General features: G+C 33.0%; 1 protein-coding gene across 1 annotated transcript in view; it reads left to right on the forward strand.

The window, feature by feature from the left end:
* The first annotated feature begins 2,577 nt into the window (after positions 1-2,577).
* The window catches only part of LOC125072123 (trypsin, alkaline C-like), a 65,559-nt gene continuing 49,315 nt past the window's right edge, over positions 2,578-18,821 (forward strand). Inside the window, exon 1 of the mRNA XM_047682635.1 lies at positions 2,578-2,743. Coding sequence (XP_047538591.1) covers positions 2,578-2,743 — 166 coding nt within the window. The remainder of the gene's footprint in view (positions 2,744-18,821) is intronic.

The following is an 18,821-nucleotide window of genomic DNA, read 5'->3' on the forward strand; positions in this document are numbered from 1 at the left end:
GTGAATTATTTGTGTATATCATTCACATTTTGTAGTCGACGATGAAAGTAAAACGTCACGAGGAAACATGCATGTGTCGGGTTAAAAATTAGAAATGCATTGGAAAAGCGTGATCAACCTTTTAATCAAAAAGTATTTAAGGCCTAGCAGTATAACATTAAGAGGGTGTTTTTTTTTTAAATTTCAAATATTATATAGTCACTTGATGGTAAGTAGTCATAACCAGCTACAGACGTTAAATATGAACCATCCCTTACATCGCTATTGCACCTTGGCAACTAAGGTATCACTTGTGCCTATTACCAAGAATTGCTGATTGGCGGACAAAATGATGATGAATGGGCAGTAGTTACTTTTAAAAATGAAACTTTGAAAAATGTAGATCCCACTTCCGTAGGTAGAATTATTTTTAATACACAAAACTAGCTGTCACTGTTACTTTGTTATGAGTTTATAGTAGTGACTGATTTACGTATAATAGAAAAGATTTTTATGAAAGCACTTCTGTGATTATTTAATCGTACTCAGTTTTGTTAGTATCGCAGGATCAGAAAAGGACTCAAATCCAACAATGTAAGAAACTTAATCAAAACGATTATAATGTCATTAGACTAATTGTGACTTGTAGTTTTTGGGCTATACTCAAAACTTCGCAAAAGTTTTGCACTTACTATTATTGCTAAGATATTTGCCATAGTTTTGACGTACTTCTGTGAGTACTTATAGTCTCGAAGGGAAGACTGTTGAAGGCGTTCGCCATATCCAGCGATACCGCCAAGAACACGTCCCCTCGGGCCATTGCCTCTGAATTCACAGTTCATTGCATTTATTAAACAAATTATTATTAAATTAATTTAATTCTAATAACAATATTTAAGTTGTAAATTGTGAAAGTTTAACAAAATAAAAACAAATTGTTATCAATAAACACCAATTCTAACTGAACTAATGTATACTATTTGACATTTTAAATCACTTAAAAAAAGGTTTCATCATTTTGGCGCCAAATGTATAAAATATGATCGATTTACAGTTTAAAATTAAAACAAAACCTCTCATAGGTTTGGATATTCCTAAAGAAAATATTGAATAAACGCAAAGCTTCGTGGGCTACCACTAGTTCTTTTTTAACGAAACGGTACTGCTACCGTCTCTTAACGTATCACTTTCAACACTTTGACAAAGTTCCATTCCATTATGAATGGGCCCGAATTATATCAGACTTTCTGAGTCCCTTTTAAAAATAATGTATTTCAAAATTGACCAAGCCAGGACCAGGACTTATTGAAAGAGCTGTTAATGTTAAGTTAAATGTAATTTAAAAAATACATTGTTACGTAATTTTAGTCTCAACGAGTATTTAACTAATTGTCCTAAAATCCTCTAATTAACCTTAAATCTCAGAGACATTAAGTCTTTATTACTTAATATAAATTTTAAATCTAAGCAAGCTTCCTTTATCGATGAAGGATATTGAATAATATAAAAGTCTGTTTAAACACACTGAAAGTTTTTTTAATTTATTAAAACGAATCTAAAAAGATTTTCATTAAAAATATATATATAAATTGCAGCCTCATGGATGTGTTTAAGAAACCTTTAAAGTTGTGATTGTTAGAGATACAAATCGCTTATAGGTAAATTCCGTGTCAATAGTTAGATGGTTTACGTGCCTGAACCCTCCGACTGTTGCCGTCCGTACTCCTACCACAAGCTTTACCCCATGCTATAGGTAAATTCATCAAGGTCATTGCAATTTTTATTAATACAGAACCATTTAGTCGAAATAGAACGTTAAAATACTTAACCATTATATTGATTGTAACGAAACATTAATTCTACTACAATCGATTCTTATCATTTGATCTTTTGAAAGCATGTCAATTTATAATGACCAAATAACAAACATCAATAAGCAACGGACCATACGAGTCAAGCACTCGACGAGAACCTACATTTGTATCTATACCGACATTACAAATACGAAAGTGACTTTGTCTGTTATCCCTTCATGCTTAGACCACTGAACCGATTTAGATAAAATGTTTGAGTTTGATATGGAAAAGGTTTGAGTCCTACGAAAGGACGTAGGCTATTTTTTCAATTCATCCATGTGAGTAGATGGTTTTTGGGTCATAGATAGTTTTATAAATTAAGCGCACGTAACGCCGCAGGTTGAGCTAGTTTGTAAATAAAATTATGTAGGATGGAACAGATATCAGGTAATAGTAGTTAGTTTATCATAATTCTTTTAATTTATTATTAATATTGCATTAATAGTGATGTCCGTCCAGAGGGCACTTACTCGTCGTAACCCTAAGTAACAACGCTTGTTGTGCTCTGCATCTTCAGAGTGAATTATTTACATAAATGAACAAACATATATTTAAATGGACCACTGTTAATTCAGTTTCGTTTCGTTTGCATGAAATCCAATTATAAACGCATAAAATAAATAGTTCGTTCCTAACAGAAGTAGTAATTATATTTGTATTGTAATTTGAAGATTTCAGTCGGTATAAAGAAGAGTAAAGAATTTGAAGTGAAAGGTCACCGGCGTGGCAACGTGCTGTAAAGATGGAGGGTGAATCATGTAAAGTTCAGGGTTCGTTGGCAATCGTGTTACGCCTGTCACGAGCCCTGGGGCTTGCTCCGCTACACCTCGTGCGCGATCGTAGAGGCTACATAGCTACATTTTCCCGGCCGGCCGCCGTATACGGTTACATCCTAGCGTTCTGCACCCGTAAGTTTGTTCTGACACTTGACTAGCGTAAGATATTTTCAAGAAATAAATGTTTCTGTGATTGTACACTGACATTCCATTTATTAGACTTATTCCATTCTTGGACGCAGCTTGATGTCGATCTGATACGCCTTATATTTGTAAAACACCGAAATTAATAATTTAAATTAAATAATGAAATTATTTTTTTCCCTCATTTTAGATATTACTGAAGCAACATTTACCTACAATTATATTGTTCAGTTTTACGAGGCGTATTCGACGTTCCCTGTTGGAGGCTTTTTCAAGATGTTAACAACAATGTTTCTAACCGGAGTGGGATCTTATGGAAGCATCTACCGCATGAAAAATATAATGAAACATTCAAATTTAATCTATAAAGTATTTAATATTATAATTTTCCAAAACGACAACGATTTATACTTTTTTTTTATTATATAGCAACTGTGAAGTTATTATATTTTTTATATGTTAGAAATACCCGCAAAAGTAAAGCAGAGTCAGTTATAATAAAAAAGAGTTAATCAACATTATCTGTGTTCAAAGAAAATATAGTCTATTTCAAAATTAAAGCGAAGTTGTTTCGTAGCAAGACATGTACTCTAAGTAGGTACGCTGTGATGGGACAGCTCGATGACACTAGGTTTGCGTGTGACTGAAACAAAGCTGTACTAGGTTGAGATGCTTTTTCATTGCAAGTCGTACGGCTAAATATCTATAATCTTGATATATTTTTGTACTAATCATTGTATATTTCAGATAAATTACGATTTAAATGGCAAATCGGATATAAAACAAGACAAAAGTCTATTTCCATTAATAAATAGAGCACTTACAATTTTATTGATAGCATTCTTTGTGGCTTTAAAGTGTATCAATTTTAATAAAGCAAAATGTGAGTTCTTGTAATCGGTACTTATTCAATTTTCCGAGAGTCGTTACTCAGTATCGTACCTGCATTTAAATTAAAGTTCGTGGTTCAAATCCGGACAAGCAAAACCGAGGTTGTACTGTATTGCAATTATTGGCTTCTACCGTTGAACAGCAACAATTCATATGCTTGTGTTACGGTTAGAAGAGTGAGTAAGTGTAACTACAGGCGTAAGTACCTAGCACCATATTTGCCAAGGTCAACGACTTTGTAAGTGATCGCTGAAATATCTTACAATATCTGTACGTGGTTTTGACTATTTACCATCAGGAGGCCCATTTATAAGTCAGCCAAACCTGCTTTTAAATCATCTTGAGTTCTGGTGTACAGCTACACGCCATTGCCTCGCGATTACTGTTATTGTTGATTTTTTTGTCAGGCCTACTAAATCACGAGAGATATTTTTTTTAGTGGCAATGGAACTTTTCGATATTGTGATTTATATGGAGTATTATAAAATATATCTACTGTTTATGGAGAATGCGTTCATAAATTTTGATGTATATTACCTACTGCACACAATGAGTCTGAAGCTCAGAGAACGGGTAGACAAGACAAAATCATGTAAGTATCAATGATGATATCCTTCTCATCGATTTCGGCCAAAGCGACTATTCTATACGGGAACTTTTTTTAAATATATAACCTAGCGCCTCATTGTTATCACACCTAATGGAAAGTGCCCAAGATGGAGCGCACTTGCTTAGAAGATGGCTATTTACTCTAGACTATGTATAGTTTTGTGGTGGTGGGGAATACGGAGGTCGGGAGGGTATTCTAGACCTTAGCGGTGCGTATCAGTAACGAGGAAGCAAATGGGTGCAAAGCAAATGGGCAAATGGGCAGATCTTTTTGACAGATAACCCAATAACTCTTTACGGTCGCGAAATATAATAGAATATTAAAATAATTACTTTCTGTGTAGCTAACTAACTTAGGTACACTTCACACTGTATCGAGCTCAAGTGTCTAGTGAAATTTATATCAATTCTGGCTTCCGAGTGGTGTCAGGGCAGTAATCTTCAAATCGCTGTAAACTAAGCAGTGGTAACGAAAGTCAGACTTGCAATCACTTAACGACCGAAACGATGTAAAATTTTCATGTTATTTTTCTTATGTTATTTATTATATTTTATATATCTAGGTGTAGGCTAGAGTGTCGTACTGCTAAACTATGTACACGAACAACATGTGTGTTGTGCGTGTACTTAGTTCAGTGTACTTTGTGTGTTTTTACCAACTGTTGGCCACTATTTTTTTCCACGCATTTTTTGACAGACTATCTAGATATACCTAATCAAAGAAAAAAAAAATTACTTTAAAAATTGAATTTGATAAATAAATATTCACATCGCCATTTTGTTTTAGATACTATTTCAGGGGCAGCATGCCATTTATCATTAAAACGTTTCCGTGACCTGACGAAGGCTTATGTATCTATTTGCGACGTGGTGAAGAGACTGAACACAACACGTGGGAGCATCATGTTTATTTTATTTTCAGCGAACTCTCTGTTTTTGACGATGACTTTCTTCAATTTAATCGACTATTTATATTTGATTTGTATGTATTATAACTGAAACTAATTTTATTCCTCTTAATTATTTTTTTTATTATATGTATAACATATTAATTCATAGTTATCTCATTTCTAAAGCAGGACTGAGTTATCACACTATAATCGTATGTATTCAGGTGTCATGGTGTGTTTATCATTTGTGTATGGCTGTTTTATTTATTGAACCATGGCATCAAATAAGCGAGGAGGTAAATTGATTTTAATTTTTTTTAATTTCCAAGATTCCCGAGGGTTTCCAAGTATCGTGTAAAATGATGAGTTTTAAATTTCTTCAATGTCATGTCTTTGTTGTTTTTTTTTTGTAGCATAGTTGGTAACCACTCCCCGTACATTGCCCACAGACGTTGGTACCGTAAAAATATTAAACCTTTCCTTACATTGCCAATACGCGATCGATTTTTGGAACTTAGATATCACATCCCTTGTATCTGTATTTACTTTGGCACGCTTCGGAACACTGTTGTTTTTATTCAGATGTGTATACAGGTGTTGCTGCTTGGCGGAAGGATAAATGATGAATGGGCGGTTCGGTTTTTTAAATTGGGTTCTGGGTGGGTACCCAGAAGGTTTCTTGGTGGTAGGGCTTTGTGCATGCCCTGCACAAAGTCTGGGTAGGTACCACCCATTCATCAGATATTCTACCGCCAAACAGCAGTACTCAGTATCGTTGTGTTCCGTTTCGGTGAGTGAGCCAGTGTAACTACAGGTACAAGGGACATAACATCTTAGTTCGCAAGGTTAGTGGCGCATTGGTGATGTAAGGAATGGTTATTATTTCTTACAGCACCATTGTCTGTGGGCGGTGGTGACCACTTACTATCAGGTGACCCATTTGCTCGTCCACCTACCGATACCATAAAAAAAGGCCTTGCACAAAGCGCTACCACCAAGATGGCATATATTAACATAATTTATAATATGTAATATAATTTCAAATAAATACTTTTTTGCAGGTCAGTGAGATACGAATACTTTTGACTAAGCTGAATTTTAATGTGACGCCAGTTGGAAAGTCGATCCCTCTAGAGCTGGATTTGATGTTCAAACAACTTCTTCTCAACCAGCCAACGATGTCTCCACTGGACCTGGTCACCTTTCAGAGATCACTTCTTTCTACGGTTATTATAATTGAATACCTTGTTTATTAAAGCTTTAAAAACAGCAGCCTAATTTAATATTGTAAATGCCAAAGTAGGTTGGTTTATTTGTCTGAACCGAGTGAACCCGCTTTTAATTAAGGACTATGATTTTTTATCGTTTTCTTTTTAATGAAGTTTGTTGCAGACGATAAGTTTTATAACTACATACTTTGTTATGCTAGTACAGTATCTGCAAAATAGATGGGAACAATGATTGATATTTATTTTAAAAAAAAGCGCTAAATAAAAAACATGAAATACTGACTTGGATTTTAATTTAAATGAAAAGTCCTATCACCTGAACTGAACTATGTTAAAGAAGAGAACCTTGCGTTTGATTTGAATATTGAAACACTCACTAACCAGCTCAAAACTAGCAAGTGGCTTGAAGTACGAAATTACTGTTTGATTCTTAGATCTTTTTAATGTAAGAAATGACAGAGCAAAGTGAATCTTATTTAAGTAGCCTTTTAAAATAGTTTCGAATGCAACGCATAAGATAACATAAAATATGTTATCTGAAGCAAAGACTAACGATTCAAGAACAAGAAAGCCGGAAACTACTGTTTGTGAAACTACCCCCATCTTAAATTTTACAACATCAAGTATATTCATTAATATTGTAATAATTAAATTAAATCAAAATAACGTAAATATAACGTAATCTTATATTCAATATGAATATGACTTGTGAATATTAATACTTTATAATATTATAAGATTATAATATGCATAAATAACACTGCAAATTTAAATGTGAAAATATTTGTATTTAATCTCCCTTAAGATAATTTCAGCTGTTCGTTGACCAATGAAAATAAATTAGAATCGATTTTAAAGATAAACAAGAATATCTTTTCGTAATTCAATTTAAGATCAAACTAACTCGAATAGGCTGTTTGAATGGTTTTTAAAATCTATTTTATATCATTTAGTAGAGACTAAGGAACCCAGTAAAAGTTGTAATATTTTAATTGTATGTAAAACATATTTGCTAAAAAATATCAAATTAAAAATTCTATATTTAATAATGCTACTTATACTACTAGTATACTTGTATTATACTGACAATATGGCGCTGCAATGGGGTCGATGACGTCACTTGCCTGTATTGTAATCTGTGGTACATATAATCCAGATACACTAGGCAAACGAGGATAACAAGCAATTGACGTCATTATAAACCCAACCAAACAGGAGCGTTTTGTGTCACGTGACATACGTTTAAAGAAATGCATTTTGATTTATGGATTTTTGAATGAATTAATTATTATTTTCAACTTCCTTACTAAATAACCATTTTTAAACTCATAATATATACTGATTACAGTAATTGACACTTTATTTTTCGCATTGTCAAATATTAAGAATGCTCTTCGAAAAGTCACTTAAAAATATAATTGAACTATGGTACAAATAACATGTGGCTTGTTGCGGGATTTACTTTTGTAAATAAACAAGTAAAGAAATAATGGCCTGTATTTGAAGCGATTATAAGCAATACAACATTATTCCTTATCCAATTAAGTAGGTACCTCAATAAATCGTACATTTAATACAGATCAATATGGTCCTTGTAATTTAAATGAATATTTTCGAAGATATTGCAAATTTAAAACGCAGGGACATAGCGGTTTGTATTGTCTAACGACTGAAAAACTGTGAAAGTTATAAGACATTCTGTAGTATATTTAGTACCAGTATTACACTCGTGCGAAGCCTGTACGGGTCGCTAGTTTAAAATAAATTGGTTCTGCTATAATTTTTACATGAATAACCTTATACCTTGATAAAGGTGTTCATATTGTTTCCTACTTTAATCATTTTTAATTAGCATAAAAGTATAATAATAGTCTATAACAGAATGGGGTAAATAAAAAACGAAAAACATAATATTTTTGTTAAGCTACATTTTTATTGTCTCATGAAATAAGCGAAGACATTTATATTATAATCAGTCATACACTCTATAATACCTTTTTCTAATACACACAGTAAGTCCTTTACAAATGTCACGTCTGAAATTTTCTTAAGCTGAGAACGCATGATCTGCTCCTCGATTAAGTTTTTAAATTATTAAATTGCAATAACACAATCGCGTATGTGGTGTGTACACCGACGATAGACAGCAGTAACGACAAGTTGACGGCGAAGATGCGCCAGTGACGCCAGATTTCGAGGAATTTGATTCCGTCTAAAATTTTATTTCGCAGTGCGTCATCTGGAAATAATGTACAATTACATACAGACCTTTGTGCAAATCCCACTGTGTTGATACCACCTCCTTATGATATATTCTAAGGAACGTTCAAGGTTGGATAAAATCGTAAAGTTATAGCAAAAATTAGAAAATGGAAAATACGGCATGTTTTAAACACACTAGGTAAGCTAGGCAACACTCATATGGATTCATTGTGTAAATTCAGGATGTGTCACTAGCTCAATATAAAAGCATTGATCTTACTATTACAAACTCTGTATCGTCTGACCATGTTAGATTTAATCTTATCCGCTTCAGCGCTTCCTAATTACCCAAAAACAGCCGGAACACATGGCAGAACGATATTGAGAAATGCTTCAATAGTAAACATACCAGTGAACTGTAAAGAAAAATAACATCGTACACATATGTACGTCAATTTTAAAATAATTTGGCAAATGTTCAACTGTAAAAATTTTCATTTTCTATTAAATTGAATTATAATATGTTATATACATTAGGAGATTCCTTTATTCAAACAACTGGCTAAAACAAATAAAAAAAAAAACAAAAGCGCGCGAAACCGAATTAAACCGCCATTATTTTTTCTTTTTGGGCGCGGACAGTAAGGTCGAAATGGGCGCGGCTTGTTATTTGTTAAAAGTGTTCGTTGTGTTTTATTTGGATTCGTAAGTTAATTTGAGTAAGTAGTTTACTTCAATATGTGTGATTATGTTAAGATAAATTCGATGTTAGAACTATTGGTTTGTTAGTAAATTGTTTTAAGTAATTTCAATTCTTGTCTTCTTTTAATCTGTTTCACTTCTGTTCGCTAAATATATATTGCATTAAAACACTTAATTGTTAACTGAATTATGTTTAGCACTTACTTCAGATCTCATATTCCGACTAACAATGTCAACAGTACTAAGTAAAGCAATAAAACAAGTCGGTAAGGCCATCACCATCTAAAATAGCGTTAATAAACCATCTTTAGAAATTCAAGGTAAACATCATTTTACTAATATTTTATATTAAAAAAAAGAGCACGGACTTGGTTTAAATATTATCGTACTGTACTGTACTTCCTTCTACCCGTGCAGCCTGTGGGCTCATTATACCCAAAAATCGTACAGCGCCCTTCGGGTATAATAAAACAACGGGTTCAGGGTGCTGATAGGGCTGCTGCGATTCTGTAGTGCATCGAGAATGTTCGCGGAATTTGATTGATTCTTATGCTACGATGCATAAAATATACGCCCTAGTGCGTAAAGTCAGTGGCAACATCCTTAGTATGATCACCAGCAGAATTGACTGCTTGTATATCTATCACTATTTTGCAATCTCTAACAGCATAGATTATTAACAGTTTTTTTTCTTCTTTAGATTTGTTTTACTAACACTAGGATAAGATAATTGTTACTAACAAAATGGAAGTCTTAGTATTAGTAATAGTCTCAAATAAATGGTTTATTATTATTATTATTTATTTCAACCAGTTTTCATATATTTACCATCAACTTCGGCGCGTTGCCAATATTTTTGATACTTCGTAGTAATCTGCTATAAATTAGCAAATATTCAATTAACTTCATACTTGACAATTTGACTTGCATTTCGCTTTCAGGATTTGAAGTGTTTGCAGAGATATTCATAGCTATTCTAAGAGATTTCAAACGAACCCACAATATTTCGAACATCATCATTCTGGTCATGTGATTCAAATGTAATGACAATAACATTAACGTATTTGCTACAAGAATTATTTTTCCAAACCAGTTGAAAGTAAATGGCCATGTTAATATAAATCGATATAAATTCAATAAAAATACACCGATGAATATAAAAAAACAGAATTGCACTTTATGTTTTTCTATCTTAACGAGTCCCAAAGGATCGACCTTGTCCGATTCTTCCAAGTAATTGAAGAAATGTTCTCCGTCACTTATTAGAGACACTAGAAGCGAAAAGTTTAAATTCACTATTTTGAGAAAAATTATGATGATCGCTCCATATTGATTCGCTCCCATGAATTCATAATTACAAAAGTACATCAAAACTATTGCAAATGCTATACAGTAAATCTTAGCAATAACAGCGAATGCTAAACTGTTGTGAAGTTTTGAGTAACATCCTAGAAATAGGCGAGTCGTCATAATGAACTTTATTATATTATAATCGATCTTATTCATTTTATTACATTTCTGACCGGGCATTATGGAATTTATAATAAAAACACTCTCGTCTGAATTCGGTTCTGACACTAAAAATGTCTCGTTCAAAACATAATCATACAAGTGCTTTTATAAATATCGTTACAAACATTCATAATTCAGGCACTATTAATCAAACTCATGACAAATCAGTACTAAGAGTTAGTTTGTTAGTGAATACAATTATGTTATTGGTATTATTCTTGTCAATTGCAAGTAAATGGACTTCCAAGCACGAGTATATTGATTGACAATTCATCTAGATTATTGATTTGATATACGAAGGAAATATATTTTATGTTGTATAGTTATGGTGACTCGATGCGAGTCTGTGGAATCATTTATATGTAAATAATAGTTGTAGATCTTCCTGGTACTTATTATTAATATCACTTTTCTCTAGAATTCTTATTTGATATCCTTTACATGTAAACTCAGCTTCACTTCATACGTTGTTAGGAAAGATTTAAGTATCTTTATCTCTTATGGAAGTTGATAATCAACCAGTCTTGATTATTAAATTTTGTATATTTTTATTGCTGTTACGTATAATATTGATTTGAGCATAAACACCTTCAAAAGTTCTTTCCTTTATTCATTTAAGGAGGTACTTAAACTCATTCAAGAATTTAAAAAAAAAACCAAAAACGATCTCGTTTCTTAAATTTTCGTCTTCGTTGTCGTCTTCATATTTGAAATTTGAAAAACTATTATTTTTTTCTCGTTATATAAAGGTGAAGCGTCAAAGATATTTACTTATACATGCTATTCATTATTAAAAAACGGATTATTTAGTCACATTATTATTATTTTATTTTTTATTTAACTAATCAGCTTTTGTTTTTTTTATGATATATTTTGGTCGTCGGGTCGATGGGTCACCTAATGGTAAGCGGTCACTACTGCCCATAGTCATTGTCACTTTAAGAAATATTAAACATTTCGTACAGGCAATGTAAGGCCTGGGCACCACCAATATAGAGTTACGTCTTATACACCGGCCGCACTATATTTTCTCGGGAAAACGTCGACGAAAACCGGTACAAACTTGTGTATGAAATCGTCATTGTTACACAAAGTCTTGGACTGGGACCGGCTAAATCTAGTCCAATTCAAATTACGCATTAACCGCTTAAAAATCACAATTTGTCATATCTCCACGATTTGAGAACATTCCCATTGCCTCTACAGCTAGTATCGGAATACTTGGCGTTGATATTTCAAGCCTCGTTCAGTTCCGCGGTCAATTGGAAGGCAAAGCCAAATTGGCATCAAAACGCTTGGTGTGCTCAGCAAGGAAAGACGGTACTTCACGTCGGCCCATCGCCTAAAACTATACATGGTACAACTTCGGCCTCACATGGAGTACTGCTCTCATCTCTGGCTAACTCCCCATTACCAACTTCTTCCGTTAGACTGTATTCAATGAAGAGCGGCTCGAATTCTCGACGATCAAACCGCTCGAATTCTATCCGATCTGCTTAATCCTTTGGCTTTACGTTGGATCACATCTGCATCTTCTACCGTATTTTTCACGTGGAATCTTCCGAGGAATTATTTGGATTAATCTCGGCTGCTGAACCTTTTCACCTTTGGACATCTCGTCAAAATTCCAAGTTCTACCCTAACCACCTAGATTTCCGAAAATCCACAACAGCGCTATTTCTAAGGCATATCTGCCTCGCGCAACCAGTCTTTGGAACTAGATTTCGCTAGCGGTTTTCTCGAACCGATACTACTTGGGAACCTTAAAAAAAAAGTGCCTACACTTTTCGTAAAGGCCGGAAACCCATTTGCAAGATGTACCAGTGTGGCAGATGCCCATGGGCGGTGGTAGCTGTAATACACACACGGGTAATAAAAACAGGAAAAATCAAGAAACAGAAATAAGTGCACATTATTTTATAATGGTTACAAAACATTTTTAGTGTCTTAAATGAGACTGTATGTGATTAAGGTCATCAAAGATTTTTGTTTAAGTTTCACATATGGCTAGTTGCGTTATTGTTAAGCTGAATCGAATTTTCCCTTTGGACTCCATACTGCACAATTATAACCAAGTATGTTATCAAACCGCCAAACAACTGAAAAAAATATATAAATTTGCCATCGACAATATTTTAGGAACCATTCTCGAACATAAGTTTTTTAAAAAGAACTGCGCTGTCTTTTCTATCTTTTATCTTATTTCGCTTCGGATGTAACGATATTTAAATTAAAATTATAATATCATATTATAATTAAATTAGATACGTAAATAAAGCCTAAACGGACACAGGATTAGCAGAATTTAAACTACGAACATTTAGAATTGCTATCCGATCGTATTTCAATTTCAACGCAGTGATGAATTTCCAAATTGTTAAATTTCTAAATCGTGGTACGTGTGGTGATATGATGATGATGATGATGATGATGAATTTCCAAAAATGCTGATGCAAATTTTATTTATAAGCTCAACTTACTAACCTATTTTCACAAGTCTAGCTTGCAAACCGCAATGTTTTCCTAAGATTCTATTTAAATGGATGACTTTTTGGAATCGTATACTTTGTTTGTTGTATACTCATATTTTAGCTGTTTATAAACAGCGGGTAGAATTTTCAATATATTTTAAAATATATAATTGAAAAAAACCCGTCAAAAATAAACCACTGGTCACTAGAGAAATACGTGATGACACGATTGATGGCGTGATGTAATTTATGAATGAATTCTTTTTGTCTTTAAAATTAAAAGTACCTTCATCATAAGCGGTCTATCAATAGTGAACATGCTGAGTGGCGAGTAGCTTGCGTTGCTTAGAATCATGATTCGAGAGAACAACTCCAGCTCATGGTCCACTTCTCTATCATTTTCCTTGGAACTTCCACTGATGATTAAGTTATGGGTTCGTTGCATCTGTCAATAGTGTACCTATTATAGTAATAGTCCGTAATATCACTGCTCATCATAGGTCTTCACTCCCCTTGAGGGGAAGTAGGAATATATTATTCAGGAATATATTTCACCACACTGATATACTGTGTGTATGTGTATGTATGTTTATGACATTATGTCATCCTAGAAATGCTAATTAATTATAATATGTACTTAATAATATGTACTACTTACTTGGTGGTGGCTTCGTGCAAGCCCGTCTGGGTAGGTACCACCCACTCATCATATATTCTACCGCCAAACAGCAGTACTCAGTATTGTTGTGTTTCGGTTTGAAGGGTGAGTGAGCCAGTGTAACTACAAGCACAAGGGACGTAACATCTTAGTTCCCAAGGTTGGTGGCGCATTGGTGATGTAAGGAATGGTTAATATTTCTTACAACGCCATTGTCAATGGGCGGTGGTGACCACTTACTATCAGATGGCCCATATGCTCGTCCGCCTAACGATATCATAAAAAAAAATGTTTTTTTTCCGCAAAGCACGAGATAAAACTAGACTAGCTGAAATTGTCTAGATTAATATTTGGAATCAATTAGTAAAGATCTATCTATTAGAAATCGGTATATGTTAGACACAATACCCACGGTCTTCTTTTGAAGATATCGAATATTAAAACATACATTTACTAACCTCATAATGTGTCTGATGAAATTGTTCAATATAGTATATGATAAAAGATATACAACAGGTACACCATAAGCTTAATACAATATTAGAGTAACCCAAAAAGATTGTCTCCATAGGGTCTGTAAGAAAACGTTTGTTTTTACTTAACGTGTTTAACAGTCATTTGGTATGTTATGAGAAACACATTTAACATAAAGTCAATAAGCAGTTTTTCTTAAAGAGGCCGAAAGGAAAATGTACGATTGACAAAATGCTTTGTAGTGGAATGATAACGTAAAAAAAATAAGGAATCGGGCTTAAAATATGTACATAAAGGGCAAAACAAGTGTGTCCTAGTGAATACCATAAAATAGAAAAATAAGCTTTTTCGTGTTACTGCGTCCACGGTCATAAATGTATTTGTCTAATTTGATATTAAAAAATCTAGAATAATAAAATAGAAACTACGTGAAACTACGATTCTAGAAGCAATGTAGAAATAAAGACGATCAGTCTCGAGGGCATACTGTTTTGGATATGAGAACCATATCATTTGGAAAATAGCTAAAATACCAATAAATAAGTCTGATTGTATTGCTTACTTGAAATTAGCTTAGTAATAATTTGATAAAGTTGTATCTCTAAATGAATTGCCATGTATAGGATTGCCAGTACCATGTTAACGCCTTCAGCTCTTGTTGTCTTCGTAACTATTTCGCATATAAATACATAGGATTTTGCTAATTCTCGAATTATGTGTGGTATACTTTCTTTTCTACCTATTTTAAAAAAAAATATTAGATAATTCACGAAATATCCTACAATATAATCCAATCCAAGACCTATAACGCCGGATTTAGATTGAACGTTTTAAAACGCTGTGAAGCATTAAATTGTTATTTTACAAATCATTCCATCTCCTACAATTAATTTTAAACATTTGCTTAAAATAAGAATAACATTTGCTTAAGGATATTATTTAATGTCCTTACCAAACTTTCTTTTTGCTGCGTGATTCCTTTTATCGCCGCTGATTACGGCGTCGTCAAAAAGCAAAATATTCAAACTACCATTTATTGCGATTAGAGTAATATTCACTCGTTGCGCAAAAAAACTTATCTGCAGTTGCAGCAATATCACAATGTAAAGATTCAGCAGGAAATACAACATTTCCTTTGTCATTATTGCTAAAATACAGTTCAAATTACATTTGAGAAATTAATTAGAAAAAAAATATGGTACTAACAACAAAACAAGCAATTTTCGAATTTATAAGGAGACGAACAAGGCATGAGATGGTCTAATATATTTTTTATCTTAAATATGTTATAATGTCTGTGGTCTGGCAAATGTGTATATTTTAAGGGTAAACTGTCACTTTCCACCGGCCCTACAAGTGCGTTAGATATTGTTTTTGCAAATTGAAAAACGATTATTCGTTACGTGATTAAAAATTAGGATTTTAACTAGAAATATTTTTGATAATTCCATAAAACCTTATTACATTTTTATGTTTTACAAATTTAATGTTCTTCTTATTTTCACCCATATTTAATTACTAGATGTTTTCATTCTGTAATTGAAGTTATAATTTTTTCTTATTTTAATCGTTTATTATGGTGTCATATTGCGCTGTTTGTTTATCAGATAAAGATAACTAAACTTTATGGATCAATACCTGTGTCTAGGGTCATTTCTGATTGCGACAAATCGCTCAAGAAATGTATCAATCTTAAGAAAAGATATCCGGCGACTAAAATAAAAACTTTGTAATTCGATTCTATTAGTATTTTCTTCTCCAAAATATTTTGTAATTTTGCATCGATCTGAAAACACACACACATTACAAGATTGAAAAACCTAATTAAGTTCAAGTCGCTCAACTAAAAAATCGATTTATAATAATTAATACAGGCTAAGGTAAATGCAACCAAACGAGGCAGATGACAACCAACACGCTGCAGTTGTTCAATCCTGATCCCTTTTATGTTATATGCGTAATTTGTTTAACAAAAATGATGGTGACTTCTTATTTGGAGGTACACCATCTGAACAGCAGCTTGGTGATCCTAGAGATGATTATGATAAAAGGGCCTTGAAATAGTTCGACACTATCCTTCTTGTCATACTTGTTATTGTCATAATTGCCTGCCCTAGATTGATTAAGCAATAGTTGACGGAATGCCTCACTAAAACACTGACTACTGAGCCTCTTAGAATTGTTGTGTTCTGGTTTGAAGAGTGAGTGAGCCAGTGTAACTACAGGCACAAAGAACATAACATCTTAGCTCCCGATATTCAATAATATTGTATATATCGCCTCAAACATATTCAGCAGCTAGAAATAAAATAGAAGGATTTCAAATGTGACTATTAAAATAGATTACTAATAAGGTCATAATTATAAAGATTTATTGATTAATATCAACTTAAAATATTAAAAGATGATTTTAACAATAGCCACTTTTAACTTTATTATCAAACTAATGTCAAAAAATATTAAGAGTTGTCAAATTGGTAGTAATTATGTTATGGCCATAACATAACATCCCTCAAGACTGCCTGTGCTGATCCAGCGCGGCTATTCAGGCACTTTGAGGAACAGCGTGGATCGGAATGCAGATCGATCTGCTAATAAGTTAAGTGCGTCTTCGTTTAGTAAATATTAATTTGTTTAAATTGTAATAATCAGATAAGATATGTTATTAAAAACATTTGTTTAGATAAATAAGTAAAAAATGTATGTATAAATTAAATGGTAAATTCTGATGTTTGGTTAAAACGCTTGCCTAGTATAAAGTAATAGGAGTGATAGTGAAAGACATGACGTCAGCAATCCTGACGTCATATCCTTTAAAAACAATTTAGGAACACCGGCTTCGTCATTTATATATGTATAATCTATAAAAAGATCGATCGATCGATATGATTCCATTTTGACTAGACATCACGCAGAAATAGATAACATTTTTGACACGTCAAAATCTAAATATTCTTAATTCAAGTAGCCTCATAAAAGTACTTTTTAATCATCATGTAAGTTAAGATTATAATATCATTAAACATCTAACGTATCCATAGCAAGGCATGGCTGGCTCTGCTAGTGTTATATAAATATTACCTGATTGAGCTTTTTGAAGTAAATATCCATACTAGTCAACCTCGCCGGAGCAGTGAACACTCCTACCGTAGTCAGTACAGTGAGTACTATTACCGCACATGTTTTAATGAACCTATCTGAACGATGAGAATTAATCGTCATACAAAATTCGGCAATACACGTTAAACCTAAAAGTCCTTGAATAACAAAAAAAATACATCGTTAATAAAAGGTAATCATAAAACAAAAGGTATCCATGATTCTGCATCAATTATTATAATGAATAGAAAGTAAAATACCGTTAAAAATCATAAAAACTCTTCCAAATATTACTAAATTACGCGAGACTTGGAATTCTGGCGCATACTTGAAGGGAGCGACTCCTACCGGGCGCGAGATCCTTAGCAGCAACCCCATCGAGCCACGGTCCATTGCTAAAATACTGGACTGTTTTCACGGCGACAAACGAATGTAGTTCTCTCTTTCACAATCGTAACAGAATGAACGAGATGTACATCACTATCGACAGCAAATATCGTTAGCGTCCCAACAAAGACGTCACTCGTAGGCAAATAGAATTACTCCATACGCTCAATATTTGATCACTAATGGAAATCTCTATATATAACTAGATAATCTATATGGTCTGTCGACTGATTGTCTTGTTTTTTTTTTTATAGTTATTGATAACGCAATTATATCGTGTTATCAAACAAAATAAATGGGAAATATAAGTAAAAATATCGAAAATCATATCTCATGTACAAATCGGTAGTATCGGTTTTGTTCGCTTTGAAAGTGTCAGGAGCGACAATTTTGACTACTTTAACATAATTAAGTCACATCTTAAAATGTATCCAATATGTGTACTACTAGTTGTCGGCTGCGGCTTCGCTTGCTAGCTTTGAGCGGCTGTTTGTCAGGTATAGGATAAAAAATTTCATCGAATTCAGTACAGAAGTTTGACCGCGAAAGAGCAACAGACAGACAGATAGTTACTTACGCATTTATTATGTTAATTTTATATTTTCAAAAGCATTCATATTTTCGATATCTGATTTTAAAGTGATTACATGAAAATAATTATAGGAATCTGAACGGGGGGTATGCATTTTATACCAGTCACTTTATTTAAATAACTTTTTAATTAGAGGAATGCAACTAACTGCTTTTATAATAATAAATTTACTAAGAGTATATAAGGTAGAACTACCCATATTATTAGTAAGTGTGTTCCTAATAATAATTTCGTGCAGGGGTTCGGTAAATTCAATGGAAAATTATCCACAGTAAATTATTAATAAATGATAGACCGTATTTGTTTAGTTTTATTTATTTAACCCGAGCGAAGCCGGGTTTTCATCAGCT

Source organism: Vanessa atalanta, chromosome 20, assembly GCF_905147765.1.
Source record: "Vanessa atalanta chromosome 20, ilVanAtal1.2, whole genome shotgun sequence".
Taxonomy (NCBI): Eukaryota; Metazoa; Arthropoda; class Insecta; order Lepidoptera; family Nymphalidae; genus Vanessa; species Vanessa atalanta.